This window comes from Gouania willdenowi, chromosome 11 (genome assembly GCF_900634775.1).
Source record: "Gouania willdenowi chromosome 11, fGouWil2.1, whole genome shotgun sequence".
Classification (NCBI taxonomy): Eukaryota; Metazoa; Chordata; class Actinopteri; order Blenniiformes; family Gobiesocidae; genus Gouania; species Gouania willdenowi.
Window position 1 is genome coordinate 14,597,203 of NC_041054.1, and position 25,066 is coordinate 14,622,268.

The 25,066-nt window shown below is 39.2% G+C and overlaps 1 protein-coding gene across 2 annotated transcripts in view; it reads left to right on the plus strand.

The window, feature by feature from the left end:
- Window positions 1-2,689: 2,689 nt before the first annotated feature.
- vps50 (VPS50 subunit of EARP/GARPII complex) overlaps window positions 2,690-25,066 on the plus strand; it is a 115,570-nt gene continuing 93,193 nt past the window's right edge. For both annotated transcript variants that reach the window (XM_028461346.1, XM_028461347.1), the window contains exons 1-4: window positions 2,690-2,837; window positions 3,302-3,370; window positions 17,686-17,808; window positions 19,459-19,530. In XM_028461346.1, coding sequence (XP_028317147.1) covers window positions 2,805-2,837; window positions 3,302-3,370; window positions 17,686-17,808; window positions 19,459-19,530 — 297 coding nt within the window. In that variant the 5' untranslated portion in view covers window positions 2,690-2,804. The remainder of the gene's footprint in view (window positions 2,838-3,301; window positions 3,371-17,685; window positions 17,809-19,458; window positions 19,531-25,066) is intronic.

Genomic DNA, 25,066 nt, shown 5'->3' on the forward strand with positions numbered 1-25,066 from the left:
CATCACCTCACCTTGAAAGCAACATGTGAAAAGCTTTTGAATAAAATGACACAAAATCCTGTGATCAAGTCTTGGTGCACATAAAAATGCATATTTTTAATTACAAAATCAAACACTAGAGCGGACATAGTTGGAGGGAATATAAAGCCCAACATAACACACAAAAGAGCACAAAACAGTGCACAAAGTACACAAAATGACAAAGACAGACACAGCAATCACTTTAACAAACAAAATGACTACAAAAACACAAAAAACAACCACACATTAGGGAATGGTTCTAAAGACACACAAAATGACAGGAAAATACAGAAAACAACAACAAAAATACAGAAAGTGACCCCAAAAATACACAAATCCACAACATGAATGCAAAAAATGACAGAAAAACACATTAAAATATCAAAAACAAACATATTGACTCCAAAAACACACACACTACACACACACACACACCAATTTACAGAATGGTCATGTTTTTTGGATTGTGGGAGGAAGCCGGAGTACCCGGGGAAAATCCATGTAAGCATGGGAGAACACCCAAGGGCTTGAACCCAGGACCTTCTTGCTGTAAACCACTACTCCACCGTGTGCCCTTCCTTTGGAACTATTGAGTCCAAATACACCTGCTATGTTTACAATTTTAGCATGCTACGACTAATTTTAGTCTGCTACGACAAATATTTGCACAGTTGTTCAATAACCTTTTCTTTGTGGATTGATCATTTGGCTTCCAAACAAAGCAACACCAGCTTTCTAGTTAAACTACAGCTGATCAACTGTGTGTTGCGTCTGTGAGCTGAAGGAGTCACCATCTGTTCCACACAGTGAACGAGTGTCTAACAAACAACAGTGATAAACATCACCTATAAAAGGGGAGCCTGCTCACCTTCATTTGACTGGGAAATAGCCAGAAGCATCAGAGGCCTCATTAACCAGGAACTGAAACACACGCTTTCTACTGCATGCATTTAATCAAGAGCTGCTCTATGTCACACCTAAGGAACCAATGCCGATCAAGCCGTGGGACCCAGTCGTGATGATGACACAGTCATTCTTGCTCATGAGGCAGACAAAAAAGCACAAAAACAAAGCTGATTTTCCTTTGTGCCAATAATGTGATTAGTCATTTTTTAATGCTTCGTGACTATTAAATATGCAATAATGTGTGTTTGGTAACATTTTGTTGGACTGTAAGAGTTAGCGTGTGGGATTCTGTGATGGAGATGTGACCTCACCGAGAGTTGTGATTGGCTGCAGTAGCTGACCCTGAAATTGATAAGTGGGTGTAATAGTAGCAGAGGGGAAAGTAACGGATTACAAGTACTCGCATTACTGTAATTGAGTTGCTTTTATGGGTACTTTTTTTGACTATATTTCTATTGCAGTCATTTTACTTGCACTTAAGTCCGTTTAGAAAGAAGTAAAGTAATTAATTATATTTCTACACCCAACCGTTGGTGAGTAGATTACTACTTCTTGTTTTAAAATGATCAACTTGACATTTTGAAACTACAAAAAATGAAGTAACCAAATGCATCAACATCATAGCCAACCAACCAGATTCAACGTAATGCACGGCGCCAAAACAGCCCATTATTTTCTCACTTTTAGAGTTCTAAGAATCTTTTTTTATATTGAATTGAATTCATTGGTGTTATTTTATTCAATAAATAATTTTACATTTGGAGGGGGGGGGGTGGGGTGGTGAAAGTAACTACTAACTTTTACTTTAAGTAATATTTAATTGAGCTACTTTTTTTTACTTGTACTTGATTATTTTATGTATGGCACTTGTACTTGAGTACAATTTCAATAAAGTAACAATACTCTTTGCACCTCTGAAAAAGTAGATTAATGTGAAGAAGTTACGAGACCCTTTGATTGTTTGCAAACATTGTGACGTATTTTGTTGGGCGGGGTTTAGCCTGGAGGCAAAACCACCATTGTCTTCGTTTTTTCTGAGCACGAGCGTCTGCTGGAATCCTATAAAACTCTCATTTACGTCCACCAACGTTATTCCTTCTATTCTGGCATCCAAACACACAACAAAGATGTAACATTATTAGCCTCCACAGTCTTTAACAAGCGGCGTTTTCTGTTTTTTCCTCCTGCCACGTCACTCGTGACGTAGGCCATTAAGGGGTCTATGAAATTTCTGCTTATTAAAATAACTTAATAGCAATAAAACAGATTTCTATAGGTAAAAAAATATATAATAAGCAGAAAAAATTGTATTTTAAAAAACATATTACTAATTAAATGTGACCAATGGAAGCACAGAACACTCAAGTAGTAATGTTGTATAATGTGTTACTTCACTACCATCCAGTGGTAAATCACAGCAGTACATGTAATGCAGTGGTGATTCATACCAGTGAAAAGGATAATAATTGTTTTGACTACTAATGTACACTCTTAATGGATGAGGAAAAACTATACTTAACTATCTTCAAACTTAACTATCCAACAAATGTGCAAATGTGGGAGCAGAAGATTGTTAAAATGTAATTGTTAAAGTAAATAAACTTGAAATAAACAATCTTGTAAAAAAAACAAAAGTCTAATATTATCATCAATATTTCGTTTAACATTAGTTGTTGTAAAGATGCAAATTCCATGCGTCAACATTTCTTTGCGAAATCCATTTCCCAGAATGCTTTAGGGGCTTAATTTCCTCTATGTACCAGTCACGTGACGGAAAACCACCGATTCTCTCCTAGTGATGGAGAATTATGGTTGACAACCAAGCAAAACTGATTTTTCTGCGATTCCGTTGCTTCTAGTTAGAAGTTGGACTTACGATGCAGAAAATCAAGTCCCTCATGGCCCGCCAGGTAAGCTGGAAACGCGAGTTATAGTCCGTTTGTTTGACAGGTGTAAGGTAGCTAGCAGGGAAGCTAGCTCAGCTGGCTAATCTGACAGCTCATCGTGTGGCTCGAAAACAGAAACATTAAGCCTGAAATGCAGTGTTTTTTTTTTTAAATTAACATATACTGTGACAGCCTTAGACAGCTTCAGAATACGATAGTTACACTCATGTCTTGGTTTTAGCCGCATCACAAAAAATGCACATGCAACTGCACAAACAAACTGGGCGTATGGGAAGTTTTTAGCCCGATGTGATATGCTGGTACAATGGTTGATAGCATAAATCTATCAACCATCTATACAGAAATCTGCTAGTCATGCTCACTTTTTGCAATAGACTTTCTCCGACATCGACTGAGTATTGTTTGAAGATATAAAAAAGACCCATTGACCTGACGTTTTAAGTATTTTCTGACTTTTATTTTGACAGGGTTTGAAGAGCCCCCAGGAGAGCATGGCTGATCTGAGTCCTATTGAAAACCTAAGGATTCCCAGCAAGGTAAAGTCTGCTGTATCTGTACTGCATATTATCACTAATGTAATCACTAATGCTTTTTCTTTCAATAGCAAATGTTGTGCATCTGTTGGTCAGTCTGTTTTTGCATTAGTGGGTGAGGTTTGTATATTTATGTTGGTTGCAAAAGTCTCACAAAATGAGAATATGGTGCTAAAGTGTGGCTGAACAGGAAATGGAAAAGAGCAGTAATTTTGTTTTGCTTTTTTCAAAATTGCAGGAAGTGTAACGACACAACTAAGCTAAAAATTATAAAGGTATTATTACCTTATTTTATTGCAAACACATAACTTGCATGGTTGTCGCAAAAAAAAAAAAAAAAAAAATGACATGTAGCCATGGTAAAAATAAATTAAAGATTAAATAAAAATACACAGTCCCTAAAAATTAAAAAAAAAAAAAAAAAAATTAAAAAAACTACTTTTGAAATATTTTATTTCTTGTGATCTGAAGAGAATTACTTACTAATGGGGCTTTGTAATTATGTTTTGATTTTGATACATTTCACTAAAACATTTCTTGCTTTCTAAAAAGAAAGAATAGGGGGTTCATTGGACATTTTAAAATTTGAAATTGAATGTGTGTGAGAGAAATTCTACCCATGTGTGTTTTATTGAAACATAATTATTAATCACCAATGCAGACTGGGAAAAAAATCTGCATTTTTCAATGCTTTTAACTGTAAACTTTCAGTTGCATCTGTCTTTTTTTAAACTCATTAATCCACTGTCAGAAAAGTGTATCCAACTGTGTAGGAAAAGGAACATAAAGACTTGTTATACCTGTAGATAGAAATTGCATATGAATAGTACAATTAGCTTTGCATACAGTGCTTTTCATTCAGAATACTTCATTATCAGTCAAAAATAATGGTAAGGTTAGCTTAAATATCAGAATTATTTTATTCCACTTTACCCCTCTATTTTGCCTTTGTTTTATATCACACAAAATAAACGCTTAGAGCTGGGGTCCTCAACTGGTCTCACCCTGGGACACGCATTTTGCCACGGTCATTAAATCGTGACCCACTTTTTTTTTTAGAATTCAACCAAACACATTTAGTTTTTGAAAAGTAGCCGTTGACAACACATATATAATCTTTTTAAAATCATAAATCAATATATTGTCCTGTGCAACATGCAGTTCACAGCATGCCTGTCAAAAGAAAAAATTCTTTCGAAATAAAAGGCAAGTCTAACATGAGAGACATTAAGTATTTATTTATTTTTGACCAGCTGTTGGTGACCCACCCAGTACAGGTCCACGACCCACTTTTGGGTCCCGGCCCACCAGTTGACAATCACTGGCTTAGCGTGATCACCATCTGATCATTAGCAGGGTTGTGTTTTAGCATTTTTGCATGTAATTGATTGTGCTTTTTCACTGAAAGCATTGAGCGTTGTACACTCCTTCAAAGTCAATCTATCATGAACAGATAAAGCAAACGCTAACTTTATGTAATGTATACTTTGTTACGTGGCACCTCAATGCACTGTTAGTTCTTAGCTTTGATTTTGGCCTGCAGTCTGTCGAAGTGCCCTTACATTCAAATAGCTGGATACAATTTGGAAGAGCAACTCTGTTTATTTGCAGTGCAGTGAGGAACCAGCCCAGTTTTATCAACTACTTCTTCACTGATGCGCTTCCTTTTTTACCAAGGTTTGTTTCTTACTTTAATTTAGACAAACATTCCAATTAGGGGTGAGTATTGGTAAGGATGTTGCAATACGATACATATCATGATATTTGGGTCACGATGCGATATTATCGCGATATATTGCAATATTCTACTCAGTTAATATCAAAATTAAACGTAGAGATGAAAAATCAAGTTTCTGTATTAGTTCATCAGAAGATATTGATCATTCAGAGGACAAATTGAGTCAAAACATCCTATTTATTATTTATTTTTAGTATTTTTGCACATTTTCACTGAAAAAAAGAAAATGCAGTGTTACACACTGCCATCATAGTAGAACAATCATTACCAGGCGAGCCTCTGATCAACAAAGGGCAGTTTTAGCCTTGACAAAACAGGGCTAGAGCTTATAATGCATAATATTACAAATAATGATTTTTTTGATCATTTACCTAATTTTCTTGCAGTTATTAGTGTTATTGTTCAAACTGCTGTTGCACGAGAACACGCAGTGACAGATTAGCGTCCGATAAGACAAGGTGCTGTTTATTCTTCAAGTGTAATCAGAGCTTGAATGAGAAAAGGCGGGAGTGTTTGTCTTCTGGATTTGGTCCCCGTATCAGGTGATGTGGTCAAACTGGATATGCCGTAAACAAATACTCTCAGGTGTTTTTTTTTTACTGCCATTCATTTTGCAGTCAAAATGTATATTTTATGACTTGAAGCGGCAACACAGAACAGTAAATAGCCAATAATTTTGACTGTTTAATGTAAACTGTTGTTTTTGTCCGCTGTACTAAAACAGTGCCATGGCCCATTCAAATATGGACATAGTAGTGGTTTGACTATTTTTGTCTCCTTCTTTGAATTATATTATTGAGCAAAAACATGAAGTCTACTTATAGTTTAATAAACAATGCCTTGCATTTGTGTGTATGATCCTTACAAAGACATTTATTCACAAAGCCGTACCCGAGAGAAGTTTGCCTTAACGTACGTGTGCCACTTCCAGTTTGTGTTTTAAATACTTCCTAACTCAGATGTACAGGCTTGGCAGGCTGAGTGCCTTCTTCTGTGTATTAGAGGCTGTAAATGAATAGATTGTGACACTAGCACCACCCCACTATGTAGTTAGAAGCTAAACTTTTACTATGGCTTCCCGTTCCATTAATGGTACTGTATATGTGATTTGAGCTGCAAAGGGAGGTGGAAAGTTTCCCATAATATTCATGAAGTACTTAGGCATGGGAATTTTGGTCATATTCAAAAATATAAACTTTTCATGGGAATTATTGAATGAAATTAACTAGAGATTCGGACTAACTACCGATATTTTAGATCAGTGTTTCTCAAATGGGGGTACGTGTACCCTAGGTGTATGCGATGGCACTGCAGGGGGTACTTGAGAGAGAGAGAGGAAAATTAACAAATAAAAGCATTAAAAAAATGTGGTTTTATAATGTTCATTTTTTAGTTAAAAATGATCATCACACTGAATATTACCAGCAACTCACGAAACAATAAAAAAAAAAAACACAAAACAAGAGAGAAATACACTGAATAATAAAAAGAACAGACAAACAACAAAAAAAATACACAAAATGACACCAAAAAACACACAATAAGAGAGAAAAAATCTTACTAATACCAGCAACCCAAAAAGTGACAACAGAGATGCACTAAATGAGAGAAAAATACACAATCACTACAAAATACACAAAAATAACAGATATTTATACAATGATGAAAGGAACAACTAAATTACACTAAAAACTAGAGGTCCACCGATATCGGATTTTCAAAGGCCACACAGGCCCCCCCAGAATTCACCCTTAAAAATAGGTAGACCGAACAGGTACCCAAAGAAAACAGAGGAAACAACAAAGTTGTGCAAAACAAAACAACACAGCACTTAACAGTCCCAGAGAATTCAACGCTTAGGGGGACGGACCGGGGGGCCATAGCTGCACTTAACCGGAGAGGGGCAAAGGACAATGGGCAGGGCAGGGGCCGGGGAAAGGGCGGCCGTGAGGCCTGGGCCAGTTAAAACGGTCCGCCAACATCCACATGAGCAGGCTTGAGATGATCTATAGCCACTCGCTCACGTTTGCCCCCAATATTCACAACAAAACTCTTAGACCTCCCTCACCAGGACACGGTGGCAGATTAAAACATACTTCGCAGATGGCAAAGCCTTGGGAACGTAGGACTTGGAGAGGCCGTGGTGAGACGTTGGAATAGTGACGAAAGCGTCGGCAATGTCCCGGGACAAGGCACGATGGGAGGCCACCAACTGGCATCAGGAAGAAACTCCCCCGGGACGCGCATAGGCTGGCCGTACACCAGTTCAGCCGACGAGGCCTGAAGATCCTCCTTGAGGTTGGAGCGAATGCACAGCATGACCCATGAGAGGCGGTCAGCCCAGTCACTGCCCGTAAGGCTGGCTCTGAGTTCGGCCCTCATGTCATGATGAAATCAGTTTCTCTGCGGGTTATAGGCCGTGGTACGATGGACCTTCACCCCCAGGACCTCGGCAACAGCAGACCAAAGCTCCGATGTGAACTGCAGACCCCGGTCCGAGGAGAGGTCAGATGGCGTACCGAAGCGGGCAACCCAAGCCATAATGAAAGCCCGGGCCACCTCGGCGATCGAAATGTTTCTCTGGCACTTGGATTGACGCCAAAGGGGCCTTGGTGTGACGAGTCACCTTTGCGCGCTGGCACGCCACACAGGCAGCAGCCCAGGTTCTGACATCCTTCCGCTGGCCTGGCCAGATGAACTTAGGCCCCACCAGCTTGGTAGAAGCCTTCACCCCCGGGTGGGAAAGGCCGTGAATGGCGTCGAAAGACCTTACACTTCCAGCCAGCAGGTACCATAGGGTGCGGTTGGCCAGTGAAGACGTCGCAGAGAAGTGTAGCGCTGGCTGCGACTAACACCACATCTTCCATGAGAAGCGCCATGGGCACCGTAGGGTACGCTTGCGCCCTCGCCAAAGTGGACAGACCCAGTGACCGCCCGAGAGAGGCAAATTGTCTTTGCCGGCCACATGATGAACATCAGTGGTGTACTCGGAGATGGCAGAGAGGTGTCGCTGCTGTCGGCCAGACCACGGCCCCGAAGACTTGGCAATGGCGAATGTGAGTGGCTTGTGGTCGACAAAGGCCGTGAATTGCCGGCCATCCAACAGGAAAAGGAAATGGCGGGTGGCAAGAAAAGGACCCAGAAGCTCCCTGTCAAAGGCGCTGTACTTCCTCTCGCAGTCACGGAGCTCCGTGCTGAAAAAGGCCAGCGTCTGCCAGGCTCCACCCACCCACTGCTTGCACACAGCCCCCACGGCGTAATCAGAGGTGTCTGTAGTAAGAGCCACTGGAGCAGTTGGAGACTGGTGCGCCAGCAGGGCAGCGTTGGCCACTGCTGTTTTGGCAGCATCAAAGGCATCAACCATCATCAGGGACCAATCCAAAACGTCCGCCAGTCTCCCCCCACGCAAAGCGTCGTGCAAGGGCTGCATGGGAGAGGAAACGTTTGTAAAAGTTCACCATGCCCAGGATCTCCTGCAGAGACTTCAGTGTGTGCGCGTGGGAAACTGGAGACGCCGTCCACCTTGGTCGGGAGGGGGACGGCCCCCTGTAGGGTGACGTGGTGGCCGAGAAAGGTGATAGACGTCCGGCCAATGGACACTCTTGCTCGGGTTGATGATAAGACCATGCGCGTTGAGCCGGCCGAACAACTGCCGGAGATACACCAGGTGGTCGTCTGCAGAAGCGCTGGCCACCAGAATGTCGTCCAAGTAAAAAAAACAGGAATGGCATGTCCCACAGCACAGAGTCCATGAGGCGATGAAACGTCTGTGCTGCCCCCTTGAGGCTGAAAGGCATCCATAGGAATTCAAAAAGGCCAAAGGACATGATGACCGCCGTCTTGGGGACATCCTGTGGGTGGGTAGGCACCTGGTGGTAACCGCGCACCAGGTCCACCTTCGAAAAGATGTAGCACTGGCTAGGTGGGCGGAGAAGTCCTGTATGTGTGGCACATCGTACCGGTCGTTAGTGGTGGCATTGTTCAGGTGACGAAAATCACCACAGGGACGCCAACCGCCATCAGCCTTGGTCACCATGTGCAGGGGGGAAGCCTATGGGCTTTTGGAGTGGCGCACGATGCCGAGATGCTCCATGGTGGTGAACTTCTCCCTGGCAATTGCAAGCTTGACAGAGTCGAGCAGCCGGGCTCGAGCGTAGACTGAGGGGCCCGCCGTGGTGATGTAGTGCTCCACGCCATGTTTAGCCACCGCTGATGTGATGTCTGGGAACTCAGCAAGCAGGCGTTGATACAGGTCCCCGGTTTGGCAGACAAAGCCCCCCCCCAGTGTGCAGGGGTACGAAGCAAAGAGAGGGCGTTGATCAGGCGGCAGTTTGTAACATCCAGTGCAGAGGAAATCCGCCCCTAGGCGCGGCGTAGACACGGCAGCCACGACAAAGTCGAAACACAGTTCCGCATACCTTGTGCCGTAGGTACGAATGGGTATGCCATTGGCGCCGTCCATGGGGGGGCCATTCACACCGGCCATGGTGTCCACAGACTTTGTTGGCGGGATACTGTGCTGAGCCCCAGAATCAGACAGCAGCCGCCGGCCGGACAGGGTGTCAGTGATGAATAACAGCCTGCAGTCACGGCCAGCGCCCATAGCTGCTAATGAGCGCCGGCCCTGGCTTTTCCCTGGGCCCTAAAAGTGCAAGGCTGTCGACACTGCTTGGCCTTGGCTCCAAACCTTGAATGGTAATAACACCACCGGTCCTCACTCTGTCGGCGTGTTGTCACAGCAGCTGCTTCATGACCGGAAACAGGGCAGAGCCTGTCATGGGGGCAACAGCACATGGACAAACTGCTGCCGGTTGGCAGAGGAACAGCCCAGCGTGGTGCATACGGGTGCCTGAAAATGTGGCTGAAAAGGAATGAGGGATCCGCAACCCCCAACACAGCCAGCATTCGCTCCATTAACTCAGATTGCTTGCTGTCCCCAAGGCCATTTAGGGACAGCAGGCGGTCAGCCTTCTCCAGCTCCGACAGTTCAAAAAGGCTTAACAGGAAGGATTTGAGTGCGTCGCACTCGTCGTTAGCCGGCGAGGCCTCTAACAGCGCCATAGCCCTGGCCGTCGTCAAGGCATCCAAGGCCGCAACAATGTGGAAATACCTCATAATATCCTGTGTTTTTCCTTTCAGCTGAAACTGGGCCTCGATATTTTGAAACCACGACCATGGATTTTGCTGCCAAAAGTTTGGTAACTTAATGAAGGCTGCGTAGATAGCACCAACATTAGTCATGCTGCTAGCAGCGGCGGCCGGCCCGGCAACAGCATCTCCACCACCATCGTTGTGTGACATAATCCAGCCATAGTCAACTCGCGTCGGGATCACCAATTGTGGAGTGTGATTAGTGAGGAGTCGAGAGACGGAGATGTATCCGATCACTTTCCACTTCAACGTGTATTGCAGCCTCGGTAGTTAGAGAGGTAAGATATGTCACACACGTAAAACCCGGAAACAAAACATCCCTCTCTTAAAGGTACAGTCCTTTGGTGAATGTCTCCACAATATGATATAAATGTATATATTAGAAATTAGATTAAATACACCAATTGAACTCTTAACATTTATTGAACTTTAAATATACCCGTACGCAACCAAGTATAACACAAATCCTTATCCTATTAAGGATATAATAGCATAACGATATTTCATCAGGCACTGTTATATTATATCCTTATCCTATTATATCGGCTTTTTATTTGTAAGCCTATTGGCTTCTACCTCTCCCATGCACATGCTATTATTATTATTACTTTTTTTTGTGTTGTATATTCATATTTTTTGTGTTCTTTTTTTTTCTTCTTTAATGGCTACTCTAAAGTGCTAAAAAACCAAAAAAATATCGGCCGGTGGCTGATATTGAAAAAAGTCCATATATCGGCCGGCCGATATATCGGTCGACCTCTACTGAAAACAATCACAATGAGATTGAATAATACCAACAACACACAAAAACACTCAAAATAAGATAAAAATATACTGAATAATAAAAAAGAATGGACAAACAGCAACAGAATACTCAAAATGACACCTAAAACACACAACATGATGATAGAAATGATCTTGATTAGAACATGAACTGAAAATACAAGGGTCAGTCTTGGTCACACATCAGGAAGGAGATGATAATAAATGATAAAAACTAGAAATAAATCTATTCAGGAAGCACTAAATACTGTTTCATTCCACTTATTTAGAAAATAGATTCTTTAAAATGTGTGTTATCACTCATTCATTTCATCATTATGCTCTATACAAACAAAATGTTGTAGTCGGACATAAAGGGGTACTTGCCTTCAAAAGTAAGAGAAAGGGGGTTCTTGAGCCAAAAAACTTTGAGAACCTTTGTTTTGGATGATGCTAAAATATATTTTCCCACCTTCAATTTCCCATTATTTTCCATGGAAAGTTTCTATTTTCCTGAAATTTTGCAACCCAATTTGAAATGTTACATTTGTTAATTATCTTATTTCCAATTGATGATAATATTTGTTTGGATATGATACAGTCATTTAAAATCACACCAATTTCATGTTATTTCTAATAAATAATTTACGTGAAAAGTTCATATGTTATAAAGTTTGGTTCTTGTGTAAATTTACAGAAAATTTTCCACCCCTTTGCAACCCTACACGTGATATTTGTAATGTCCCTGTCCACAAGGTGGCGCTCGTGGCTCAGTCACTGCTCCAGAACATCACCTCCCAAGTACATGCAATGCCAACACCTGCCTGTTGTGTTCACACTGTTTTTGATGTTGGTTTGACCTCACTTGGTTTTGAGCCCCTCGTTCATCACACACATTTTATGAACCAACGATCCCTTCATTTTGAATAAGGGCGACTAATCCTCTGTGCGCTCTTACAGCTGCCACAGTGGAGGAAACCTTGGCGCTCTGCTGCCTGCTTTATTATGTAGCTGATTAAAATTGTTCATGTGTTTCCAACCATTTTAGAAAGGATTTCCATCATTTATCATCTTTTGGGAGCTGAAGGCAACATCTGGTGCGCTGCAGGACAGAGGACTGCAGGCAGTGACTGACAAATGATGCTGTCACATCCCTGTTTGGTCACAATCTAATGAATAATAGTTTGATGCAAGATAAACATGAATGAACAGACAAGTGTTGTTTTTTGTTATGGATTTAGAGTTTTTAGATTTTTTTCAGTTAGTTTTTTCACATTTAAAGCAATCAACCATTACAAAGCACTTCTTTAAATCCTTTACAGAGCAATATTGCCCCTTTAAGTCTTTCCTCTTTTTGTAGTTTTAAATACAACTTAAGGTTCTCATCTCACAGTTTTGTGGCATCTTTTGATGGATTTGCTTGCATTTTTCTAATGGTGAATTATAGGCTAAGCCTATAAACAAACATGTATGTAAACTATCTCAATCTCAATATATTGAGATTGAAGATATATCGAGTTTTCTATTTTGGCGATATGGAAAATTACAACATTGCCTATATCGATATATATATATTTTTCTATAGCTCATTTTGTACTATCATACCTGTTTTAGGAGTTGCTGCCTTTACCTCTCAGAAAAGCAAACAAGTGTGACTCTAAACAAGTCACACTCCAGAAGTCACTCACACTTGCTGTATCTTAGATGAGAAAAATCCAAAAGTGGCACATATTGTGCAGCTGTTTGTGAATAAATGTGCCTGTGTGCCATTTTTCACCATTAAATTTCAACCCAGAGTAGTTTTTTTGGTCTGACTTTATTTGAATTAAAATTATTGACATTTTATTGTATATTAGTGGTGTGCCAAAATATCGATACGATATTTTGCAATATTTCGTCTTGCCGTACGTTATCGATACACTGGCGTCAAATGTTGATTTTCTTTTATTTTTTTCTATTGCAACATACAAGACATGACAAAATCAATATACCACTATATAAACATGATACACAGGAATAATGCAGTAATACACGGTACAATGAGACAATAAGCGAGGAGTGGATATTTATAAATTGTGTGTGTTGAACAAATTTTCTTGCAATATATCGACTATCGCTGTATTGTGATATTATTGTTATTGTGGGCAAAATATCGTGACAGTATTGTATCGCGAGGTAACTGGTGATACCCATTCCTATCATATATTCTCATTTTGAGAAAAAATATTGACCGCCCAGCCCTAGGTAAACTAAAGGACATTTATTTCTGTAATTTTTTGATTAAAAAAAAAATGTTTTGAGGTTTTATTCAGTTTGAATTGGAAATTATTGTAGTGTAGTTCTAGATTCTGACCCCCCCCCAACCGTGGTAATGGTTGAAGAGAAGGCATAGTGCCAGCTTTGCTTTTTATTGGACAATAAATAAACAACAAAAAAAACAAAACAATATCCTTTGAGGCTTTGACCACAACCATTGGAATGTGATGCTTGTTGCTGTCCACTGAGCAGCCTTGTGTAATTTGTATGCAGGGGCTTATTGGTACCACTAGGTGTCACCCATAAGCTGTTAATTTAACCCTTTTTATGTAGACTAAAACCTTTCATTCAAACATATTCATTCAGAAAATCTGAGTGTAAGATCGTTACATGTATTCCTCTCAATGCAATAAGTATACAAGCTAATTAACACTAGTTTCTAGAGATAAAGCAAATTTGAAATGTGTTTACACATAAGATGCTGACATGGTAAGGTTCATGATACACAAATGAACCACTGAAAAAGTAGAGTGTCAAAGAAACCTAGCCCATTATTGTGTGTTTAGCCTCGATGTCTGCTTTGCTGTATATGGTAAATGTCGTCCTAATGTCCCAACAGACTGCAGAGTTAAACCTCTTGTTTAGCAGCAGAGGAGATGCCTGCCCAATTAAATGTGCTTCCATACTCACTGCTGATTCTAACAAGGAGGCTTTGCTTTTATCGACTGAATGGTTTACAGAGTGGAAATAATTAGCCCATCTCTGTCCTCTTGCTCCATTGTCTCGCAGGATGTTCCTCTTTTTGTTTGTTTGTTTGTTTTGTTTTATCAGCACGGCTGTGTTATCCCGTGCTTGAATTTCCTTATTCAGTCAGCCTTCAGGATTAACATCCATCTAATTCTTTTTTGATGAAGCCCCACTGTTTGAATGCAAATTGATTTGTATAATATTTGTGATGAGATGAGTTCATGAATGTGAGTGGTGGAAGTGTGCAAAGGTAATTTGTTTATCCTTCAAATTTTGATTTTATATGAAAAAAAAAACATTTTTTGTGGCTGTTCTTACAGCAGCATCTGTTTTTATTGCATGCCAAAATAGCAGCAGGGGATTATTTAACCCCACGTAGCCTCTCCTTGAGTCATTCACTGAAAGACAATTGTACATTTTACACATCGTGCATGTGGGAGTCTGAGAGGCAGAAACAAGAAACGCAGTCAAACAGTGGAGGTGAAAAGATTGAGCGTGCTGTGACTGACCTACAGCACACACACACACACACACACACACACACACACACAGCATTCATGCGAGTGTATAGCTCATTCTTCTATCCTTATTTCTCCTCCAACTTCACCCACCCAATGAGTCATCCACCCCCACCCCCCCAGTCTCTTCCATTTTCACTTCCACTCTTATTTGAGAAGATTTTCCACCCACTATAGATAGCAGAGAGAGCGAGAGAGAGATCTCCTGCTTTTTTTTGTTCTGATCTCACGCACTCATCCACACATTTCTCTGGGGCATCTGCTTCACTCTAGCTTACCTGATTTCAGCATCTCTCGCACGCACGCACGCACGCTCACTCGCCTGCAAATCCATGCTTGCAGATGCATCAAACTCCCGATGCATGTTTTATTGCTTCACTTCAGTCTTCTTATTTCCCTTGTACAATTCTAAATATGACTCTGAAGGGATTTCGAGGGTGTAATTGAATTAGATGAAGCTGTGTTTTACTGCAAACACTAAAACTGTCCATTGCGGCTCCACGCCCTCGTATAAGCGTCACTCAGGAAGGCACGGTTTCACCCATGGAGACAGAAGGGCGGCACATCTCATCACTTTGATGCATGTCTCTAGCAGATCGGAGGAAGGGGATTGTTTGTCAGCTGTGTAGTCATCTAACAGTATTTTTTTTTCTCACCAAGATGTTCATTTAATGGTGAATAAACATGCATACAGTACGATGCTACATACCGTACTTTAAAGCTCTCCCTATTCTGATGAAGCCCCTGCTAAAGCGTTGGCCTACTTTTACAGGCAGTGTGCTTTACTATCTTGATGCTTGAATGCAAAGTTTAACAGAGCAGTAATGGAAATGATCAAGTGTTCCTCGCAGTACTTTAACAGTCGGGAATGTTTGCTTTACGGGTCATGCAAGAATATGTTATGGTTTGATGCCATTAGTTAATGGCATTCAATCTGAACAATGGATTCAGATGAACCAATAGGTTGGCTGTTGTGCATTAATGCTCAGGCTCTTATAATGTCGTGCACCCCCGTTCTCTTATTTTACTTATATAGCATTTTATTGAGAATACTGTGAAAAAACAGCTAGAGCATAATGTTGGAATATGAGTGATAATAAACTCTATTTTAAATAATAATAATATTTTAAACTTTCTCATTTTGTAAATAAGTGGAATGAAACAGTATTTCGTGCTTCCTAAATACATTTATTTTTATAGTTTTTAGCACTCCCGCCTGGTGTGTTCAACTCATGGCCCAGGGGCCAAATCCGGCCCTTTGGAGCGTCCAATTTGGCCCGCAGGAGAAAGTAAAAATGACAGAATATGAATTATTGTGTAAATGAAACTCAACAATATATGTAGAGGCTTACAGTTTTACCGGTGCTTATATTGCAAGATTGCAGTCATTTTTAATGTTAAACTGTTGAAAACAACCTCACGATTCTTACAAAATCTTTCAATTTTCCTCAAATTTTTACATAATATTTTCCTTAATTAAATATAAATTGGTCACAATATGTTGGAAATTTAAAGTGAAGACCCTGTTGGGATTGTTATCTGTCACTTATTACTTGGATATTTTCGGTTTCTTACACATTTAGTATTTTATGTATATGCAGAACTGCAAACTAGAGCACAATAATGTTGAAATTACTCGCATAAATTCTGTGGCCCACATGAGATCAAACTGCTCCGTATCGGCCCCTAAATTAACATTAGTTTCTCACTCCTGATTTACATCATCATTATAATGATTATCATTTTTAAACAAAAAATAACATTCTAAAACCCATATTTTAATGATTTAATTTTTTAATTCTCCACTCTCTCTCAAGTACCCCCTGTAGTGCCATTGCGTACCCCTAGGGGTGTACGTACCCCCATTTGAGAATAACTGTGCTAGTAGGTGAGAATTGTGATTTTTGACGTTTTGGTGACATCACGAACCAGCACTGTTGGCCACGCCTCGGGCTGTACAATTAATCAAATTTTAATTGCGATCACCATTTTGGTTGCAATATTTACATTCAAAATACGGGCTCTGCACTCTGTAATAATGTTTTTATTCAGTTAGCCTTTGGTACATTTTAAATTCTTGGGTAAATTTTTTAAATAACGTTTTTTAGTATAATTATTTTTTAAAGCTTCATTTTGCACTGTAAAGCTGTGCACATATTGTTTGTTTAAAAGTAGTGTAATAAAAACAGATTTTTTTTTCTAACATGACAAATAATTATGATTATAATCATAATACAATATTGATCAAAATAATCATGATTATCATTTTTTCCAAAATCATGCCCCTCCTTTAAAAACTAGCACCTGTCACACAGTGTATTTTTGTTTTTTTAAATTAAAACCTGAATGAAATAGAAAGAAGAGTGGCTAAATATTGCTACATTTGTGATGTGTGAAACAATAAAAACAAAATTTACAATACATTTACAACTGTTACTTTAATCAGTGGTGAGTAGTTGGATTGAATGGAAAGCTAGTGAGTATTGAGTGGGTAGTTAACATAGCATAGATTGTTATTTGGAGATTTTAGATTATAGACTTGGCATGTCATAAGAAATGCTCCAGTTCTTTAATCAAGGAAATTAAAACCATTTCCAGCCTTGACGCACGTTATGTCAGATACTCATTAAGGTGGATGGGAGGGGCCGTGTGCTTAAATCCTTTCATCCAAAAGGCTCAGTGCAGCAATAAGACTTTTCACATGCACAGCATGTTAATCAAAGAGCCTAAAATGTTTCTGGGAGAATATCAGAAGAGACATCTTTACTCTTTATATATATATATATTTTCTTCTTCTTAGTCATTCATGCCTTCACCGCCTGTGACAGCTGTTCAATGAAACCGGCTGCAATCTTTCCCGAGTCCTTTGATTAACATTTTCCCCTTGGTGTTGCTTCATGTCCACACACTCCTCTCTCCCTCACCGCTTCACATGTTCTGTACTCCTTATTCTGTTCACTTGGCTTTGCCCTTAAACTTTCCGACTCTTCCTCAAACTACTTTTGCAATTGTTGAATGAATATGTATTTTATTTTGACAAATTAAGGTTTTTCCAATACTTTAAATATGTAATTCTGTAACTTTCCTTTGACAAGGACATATTCTTAACACTTTTCCTTAATGTTGTTGACCATCTAACCCTCCAGGAGGAGCTGCGGGAGCTGAGAAAGAGGCCCATTGACCCCCAAGCAGAGCAGGAGATCATTGATGGGATTGAGGAGGTCTACTTCTCCAATGACTCCTACGACATGATGCAGCATGAACTGGAGGTCAGAAACTCTAAATATGTTGAGAACTTGGAGGAACACGATTTACTTCTTATCTAGAGGCTTCCTTAGTTCTGAGCTTCAGTGGGGCTGACTTCGCTAATGATGAGTCTCTTTATAGGGCTTTATAAATGACATTTGTTTTATAGTATATTTCAGTTTAAAAAAAACTGTTCCTGTCGTAATCGTAATTCAATTGTAATTGAGTTTAGATAATTGACTTTGTGATTGTAATTGCCATGAAAGTTTTCTAAGAATTGTAATTTAAAGCAAAACTGGGGAACCATTTTATAGTTCTGTCGCAGTTCTACACATATGCAGTTAACAATGATTAAAATGTTTCATATCAAGCTTTCCACACTTTTTACCTTTTAAAAAATACATAAATCAAGGGGTATACTGACACAAAAAAGGCTCAGATGCACCCACCAGAAATATTGTAACCTATATTGTCATTGATTAGAAAGCCTAATAAGGTAACCAATAAATAGGAAAGAAATTAGATGATAGATAATATTTTTTAGTGTATTTTACAGTTGATATAAGACATGGGTTAAACTGTTCCATTATCATAAGAGATGCTAACACAAGAGGAAGGTTAGCTTTTATTAGGTTATTTATTTTAGGCTCAGTAATGGTAATTGAGTACATAATTGTAATTGACTTTCTGAGAATAAAAAATAATTGTAATTTAATTGTAAAAGGAAAAAATGCTGGTCAATGTAATCATGACTGAATATTGAAAACCTAATTGTAATTGAAGAATGTAATTGACCCCAACCCTGCCCTAAGGACCTATTGTAATGTTAATAAACCCACCAAGTCTCAGAAACATCATGAGTATTCCAGACCCCCAACTCATTTATATCAAATCTAAGGGACACTATGCTATGAGTAACCTGCTTTATTGAAGTTTCTTTTTTAAAAGTTTACCAGTAACTATATGACATCTCACTGCCTTACTTGTCTTAAGTTTTAACGTTTTAAGCTTTCATCACTTACTCAACCCTATCGTATTGTATTAACTTTGAATACAGCAATATTGCAATTCTAACGTGAATAAACAGAGTTGATCACTCTCTGAACGGCCTGTGAGGAGCAGAAATAAAGCTCTTTCTTACCTGAGTCGCTGTCTATTACATATCTACTGAACCGCATGCATGCCTCTGACGTCCCGATTGATGGATTGCTTCCGTTCAACATAAGAAGGGTGTGAAATCTCATTAGATTTATCTTAGTTTTGCTACACCGTCTGAAATGAGACTCTCAGTCAAGGGAAAAGTAATTACCCATCATCCTTTGGGCCATGGATTTGTAATATCTGCTTTCTTTTGTAGGGGTTTGTTTACTGTTTACTGAAAGCCCCCTCACCTTTTCTGAATAATATTGAATTTATATCAGCAAAATGTATTTCTAGAGCATTTATCAGTTTTTCTAAACTATGAGCCGTCTTCTGAAATGAACGCATTGTAAATACTTTGAGAGCTGTTGTATTGGGTCAAATTTAGATGACAAACTTTGGTTTTGTAGTTGCACTACAAATTCCCAGAAAATGCAGTTTTTTTCATGTTAAAAGTTGCAGAAAAGTAAGTCACTTGTACATGGAATGCATGGAAATGAACATAAACTGTGGGTTTGTGTGCACGGTTACAGAAACTCCCGCCGGAGCTGAACCTGCAAGAGCTGGAAGAATACAGGGACAAGCTTAAAAGCCAGCAAGCAGCGGTATGGTACCCCCTGTTTTTTTTTCTTGAAAAAAAAAATGAGAAAAAAAAATGCACCATGAACACATTTTGACCTCGAGCTTTGCCTTTTTAATTGTAAACGTGACTCACAGAAAGTTCACTTGTGTAATCGTTTAACCTTTAATTCTCGTGAGAAACAGACGTTTCTTGCTTGATGTCTTTTCTTCAGGAATTGTGGGTACTTAATGTGTAATGTAATTTTAAGTAAATATTTGGATATCTTACTTATGTTAACATGAGTGTTTTTTTAATCTAAAGTGAAAATGAAGCTCTTGATTTTTTTTAAATGTCATGTGAAGAGATAATCAGATCCTTTTGTTTTCAAATGTAAACTTACTGGCCACAGGCTGCAAAGCGTTAATCCACTGTTGGCCCAACTCATGGTCTATTAGGAATACAGGGATTGTTTAGAAATTTTAAAAGAAATTTTCACAACTTGCATCTAAAATGACACTGGAAAAAATAAAACAATATTGTGGTTTATTGGTTGTTTCCGCTGCCAAGGAGGAAATATTTTTCACCAGCGTTTATTTTGTTAGTGTTTTAGCAGGGTTACGTCAAAAGCATGCAACGTATTTTGACAAAATTTTAAACAAAGATAGACATTTTGCCATGGAAGATTCCATAAAATTTTAGAGGGGATCGGAATTATTTGCGTTTCATTGCAATTTAAAAAAAAAAATGGAGATGCCCATACATTCAGACCTACTGTATTGCTATTAATGGGGATAGAAATGTAATATTTTGGAAGCCTTATGGCTTATGGTACCATGATCAGCATCAATGATCCAGATAACTGCCAATATCTGGCAAAGAGGTTTGGCACTTGGTGGAGGCTTGCGCTCTTTGACTGCTCTTGTTGGTTTTATAATGTGCTGCTACACCGGGATGGAGAAATCCTTTTGGAAAAAGACTCATTTCTAATGCTGTGTGTTTGGGACTCGTAAATCGTTTAAAGTTGAACCAAATTTGATTCAAGAAGTAATTGTGTTTCTTTTCAAGGAAATGGGGGAAAAAAAGGAAAATAGTTTAAAGCCATCTATTGAAGTCTCTCCTCAAAGATATGGATCATTCGACCCCAATACCTTTCAAACCTCTTTTCATTTAGTTAAAGCTTTCCTTTTCTCCATAGAAATTCATCACAAGCTACTACAACATGATTTGTAGTCTGAATTTCCCCTTTCTGTTTATATGCTTTGTTGTTGGCTGGAGCATTTCAAAAAGGATAGATTGATCATGTGGATAAAGTGGTATGATATCATTGCTTTTGCTGGTCCTCCATTTCTGACTTGCCTGTAAGTTTGAGGTTGTTTTGCACTCCTACTTTCAGATTTTAGCATTGGTCTGTCAACTCTTGCTATTTTTAGAAGGGTCTGCGATGGCAAGCTGCTATTTTCTTTTCTGCTTCTTCAATCATGCCCTCCCCATGCAGGTTCTGCCTGTGCATTTTGCTCACCTGTTTTTTGTCTTCATCACTCTCACCTCCATGTTTTTTGTGCTTCGCTTTGTATCTCTCCCCTCTGCTCTTCTATTTCTCATCTTAGCATGTACCACCTACCTTTTGACAGTAAGATAATTCTTCAGACTTCTCTAGCCCGGGCACTTGACGAAAGCTGCGAGTTCTCTGCAACCGTCCTCATAGTTTAACCAAAAGCTCTCTCCTACATATCTTCTGCTGGTTCTTTTTCTTGTTTTGGTTGTCAGCCTGCAGAAATGCCATGATAATGGGTCCACAGTGCTCTCTGGCAGAAAATGCACAGCTAAGTTTCTCAGCTAGCTTATCATTTCACCTGGAGCTCAGTGAAAGCCCTTTGACTGTCCTTGTTACAGCCCTGGAGGCTCTAACAGTCACCTTTGATGTTTCCCTGCTTTCGTTATTTTGGGTTTTTCCAAGTCACGATGGGACATGGTTTTGTCGAGGTAAAAACGATAGTTTCTTTTTATCCACATTTTTTTTTTTTTTTTAATACAAACAGATAGACACAGGGAGTCTAAAAGTTACAGCTTTTTATCATTTAGAAGCAAAAATAATTGCTAAAATATATTGTTTTTACATCTTCAAACACGTTTATTGACAGAGAAGTAATATAATTATTTATGCACTGATTTTCTTCATTTGACAAGTTTTAAAATGTGTTCAGCATTAAAATCAATGAATTTTTGCAAATAAGATCCAAAGGTTTGACATGGCTTAAAGAAGCAGCTGAATGACAATTTTTAAATGAAAGTTTAGTTGACACTCCTGCCAAAGAAAATCCCCATGCACATTCATTTCCATGTTCTTTTCAGCACAGTGGAGTCTTGCCCGAGTGAATTTGTTATGTGCTTTGGGTCGCCAAACTTGTGGCAGTCCCATTCAAGACAAAGAAATGGAAAGATCGTCCCTACAGTCGGCCAATATACTGTATTTGTCACGCCGCACACGACCCAATTCTGCTGTTCATGGCCTTGCCAAAGATGCATACGGTCATCTGGGCGTGAAATAAAGCAGGGCCTTTAAAAAGAGGCCGCTACATTGCTTTCAGTTTCTCTGCATTAAGCAGTTTAACGCGGCCCTTCTTTCTGCTACTTCTCGTCAATAAAGCTATTAGGCCAGCTAGGAGCAGCACATTGAAGGTGTGAGCCTTTCCATGCACGAGTTGCAGAATGTGTACATGAGATAAAAGTGTGACAGATACAGTAATAGAAGTAGGTGTACTGTGTTCCTGTTTACCATTCACTTCTGCTCAGAGAAGATGTCTGTTTTTATCAAATGGTCCCTTGATAAAAACAGGGACCAAGTACTACTACCAAGTAAATGTTCCATGTGTCAATCATCTGCTGCCGGTTGGACATGCTTTTTCTCTGCTCTCAGGAAAGTCAGAAACTTTCCTGTTTTGCCGTTGTGTTATCCAAGTGCACTTGGCATCTTTCTGCCTCACACACGCCTGGCTGATGCCCATTTCTGGGCTAATTGCCTTTTTCATGCTGTGGGATTTGTGGGCCATAAATAATAATGCCGCCGTCTCGAGAAGTGGGTTGTTTTGTGTATTCCAATCCTCACATAACAAACAAATAATAAGAGGCTTAATTCTACAATATTCTAATCTGATCCTTGAACTTGTTTTTACAGCCAAACTTGTCCAACCATAAACCATACTAACAGATATATTATGTTCATATGAGACATAAATGTTAACCCATTTCTAAAGAGGATGTGACATTTAAATGTCATTTATGACCACATTTTCACAAATGTTAGCTCCAAGGATGTAGTGATGTAACTAATCATATATTTTTAACTAAAGCATAAAGGCTATGGTAACAACTTGCTGCAATTTTGCACTTCAAAAATATAAGAAATGTACATTTTCCATTCCACATAACAGTGTATAGCCTACACACATTATTACAAAGGGGTAGAAAGAGTTGTTTTTTTGACACACATCAGAAGTAAAACATTTTAATCTCTTTACTCCACTTCTTGGCTGTTAAATAGGATAGTATTCATGTGATAAGTTGCATATCACTTTGAGTTACAATGGTCTTTTTTTCTGTGCCTCAACTTTTGACATATTTTGACATTCCCTGTTTAATAGTACAAACAGTGAAGGCCATAAGGTGTCAATGCAACTTTATTTTTAAAAAATGCTTCTTTTTGTGTCCACTTTCCTTGTGCAGCACTTCACAGAGAATATACAGTATACTCTGTGATTCTTTAATTTGCAGGGCTGTATAGCTGGCATTTTTCCCAAAATGCATAAAGAAATATTTCAAATTTGGGAGCACAGAAAATATATATTCATAGACACAAAAATATGCACCTCACGCATTTTTTGAGTGACAGCGAGAATGAAAAGTGGTACTTGGAATGCCACTTACGGCTGAGTGGAATAATGCCAGTTCCCAAGTGGCAACCCAGTGGGTATATTCTGTTTTCTGAGTGTCGTTTGTTTTTATTGACAATATAATTTCACCAGTAATGAAAACAGCTAGCAGCAGCAGCTCCTCCTTTTCCGCACACAAACACAACCAGACTCTCTCTTTTCCGCTCTCCGTCGTCTGTCACCACGTAAAGTTGAAAACCGTCCAATTCAACAACAGAGTCCATTGTTAACACTGTGAGCCACGAATCCGTAAAACATCTCCATTGTTTCTTCCTCAGTTCACAAGCGATGTCAGGTCTCGCTGCATAGGCTGGTGTAGCATTAGCAAGGAGCGCTAACAGCTAATGTGTGTAAACAATGGGTCTGTGGCTCCAAGCAGTGACCCCCAACACGATCGGCAGCAGAAAAAAGTAGGACAGTTTTGGGTGTCCAGTAGTGCAGTTTGCATTTACATATATGGCAATAAAGTACAATATATATTCTATATGAAACCACAGTGTTTGTTTTAGTAGTGAGCTTGTTAGAGAGGGAGGAGCTCACATTCTAGGAGGCGTGTTAGGTGATGTCACTTGCCAACGTGGGCAAAATCCAACTGTCCCGTTTGGAGCTGACTTTTTACAAAATGTGGAATAGCAAGGGAGGAGGAAACGGAACTTTTTCAACTTTGTCCTTCTGAATGAAGCTAAAGGGATGTATATCACTGTAGCAAAACCATTATAAAACCATTATAAAACCATTATAAAGTGATTTTTTTTAATGCACTTCAGTTTTTTTTGGAATGCATGTTTTGTTTTATTTGAAGGGCTAATATAAATTAAAAGCTTTTTTTTGAAAAGCAAAGGCTACTGGAATATTTAAAACATGTCAGAATATTCAATAAACATTTACTTTATTTAAAAAACATGTCTAAAAATGTATTCTAGGCTATTTATGCAGTATTTTAAAAGAATAGTGAAAAACTTAACAACCGCATTTGATATTCGGTATTATTCGGTATTCGGCCTAGCATTTATATTTTATTCGGCTTTGGCCACAAATGTTCATTTTGGTGCATCCCTAATATATATATATATATGTTATGTGGTGTTTCATTATTGTTTAAGTATATGTCTTGCGACTAAAACTTGGCCTTAGTTGTCTTTTCTTGTACGGTGTAATGATTACTTTACTCGCACAATTCGCAAAACTTTTTTTCATGGTCCGCACGGATGTTTTTTTTTTTTTTTTCAAGCGCAAATGCAAGTGAATGATTCGCCTTGTAGAGCCCTGGTTTGAGTTTGTGCTTTCAGTGATTTAAAGTGAACAGCATCCATCTGTTCAGTTTCTCTCTTGGCTTTTGTGCATGTGTAGCACTTGTTGAAATGTTGAACCCATTGCTAGCCTCAGGGGGTGAGATGGTTTCTATGTGGTCACCGTCTTCTGTCCCAAAACACGTATGCTTGGTTAATGAGAGTTCCTAAATTGAATTGCAGGAGTGAATGTACATTTTTAGTTTATTTTTAGTGTCCTACGACACTGTCCTGTTCTGTGAGTAAGGATGTCCTTATTGATTAGGAATCTGTTGAAATGGATTTATTGATTTTATAATAAAAGCCGATCGTAGCCACGCCTAACTAGTATTTAATTTGCATAATATGTTTTTTGTTTTTG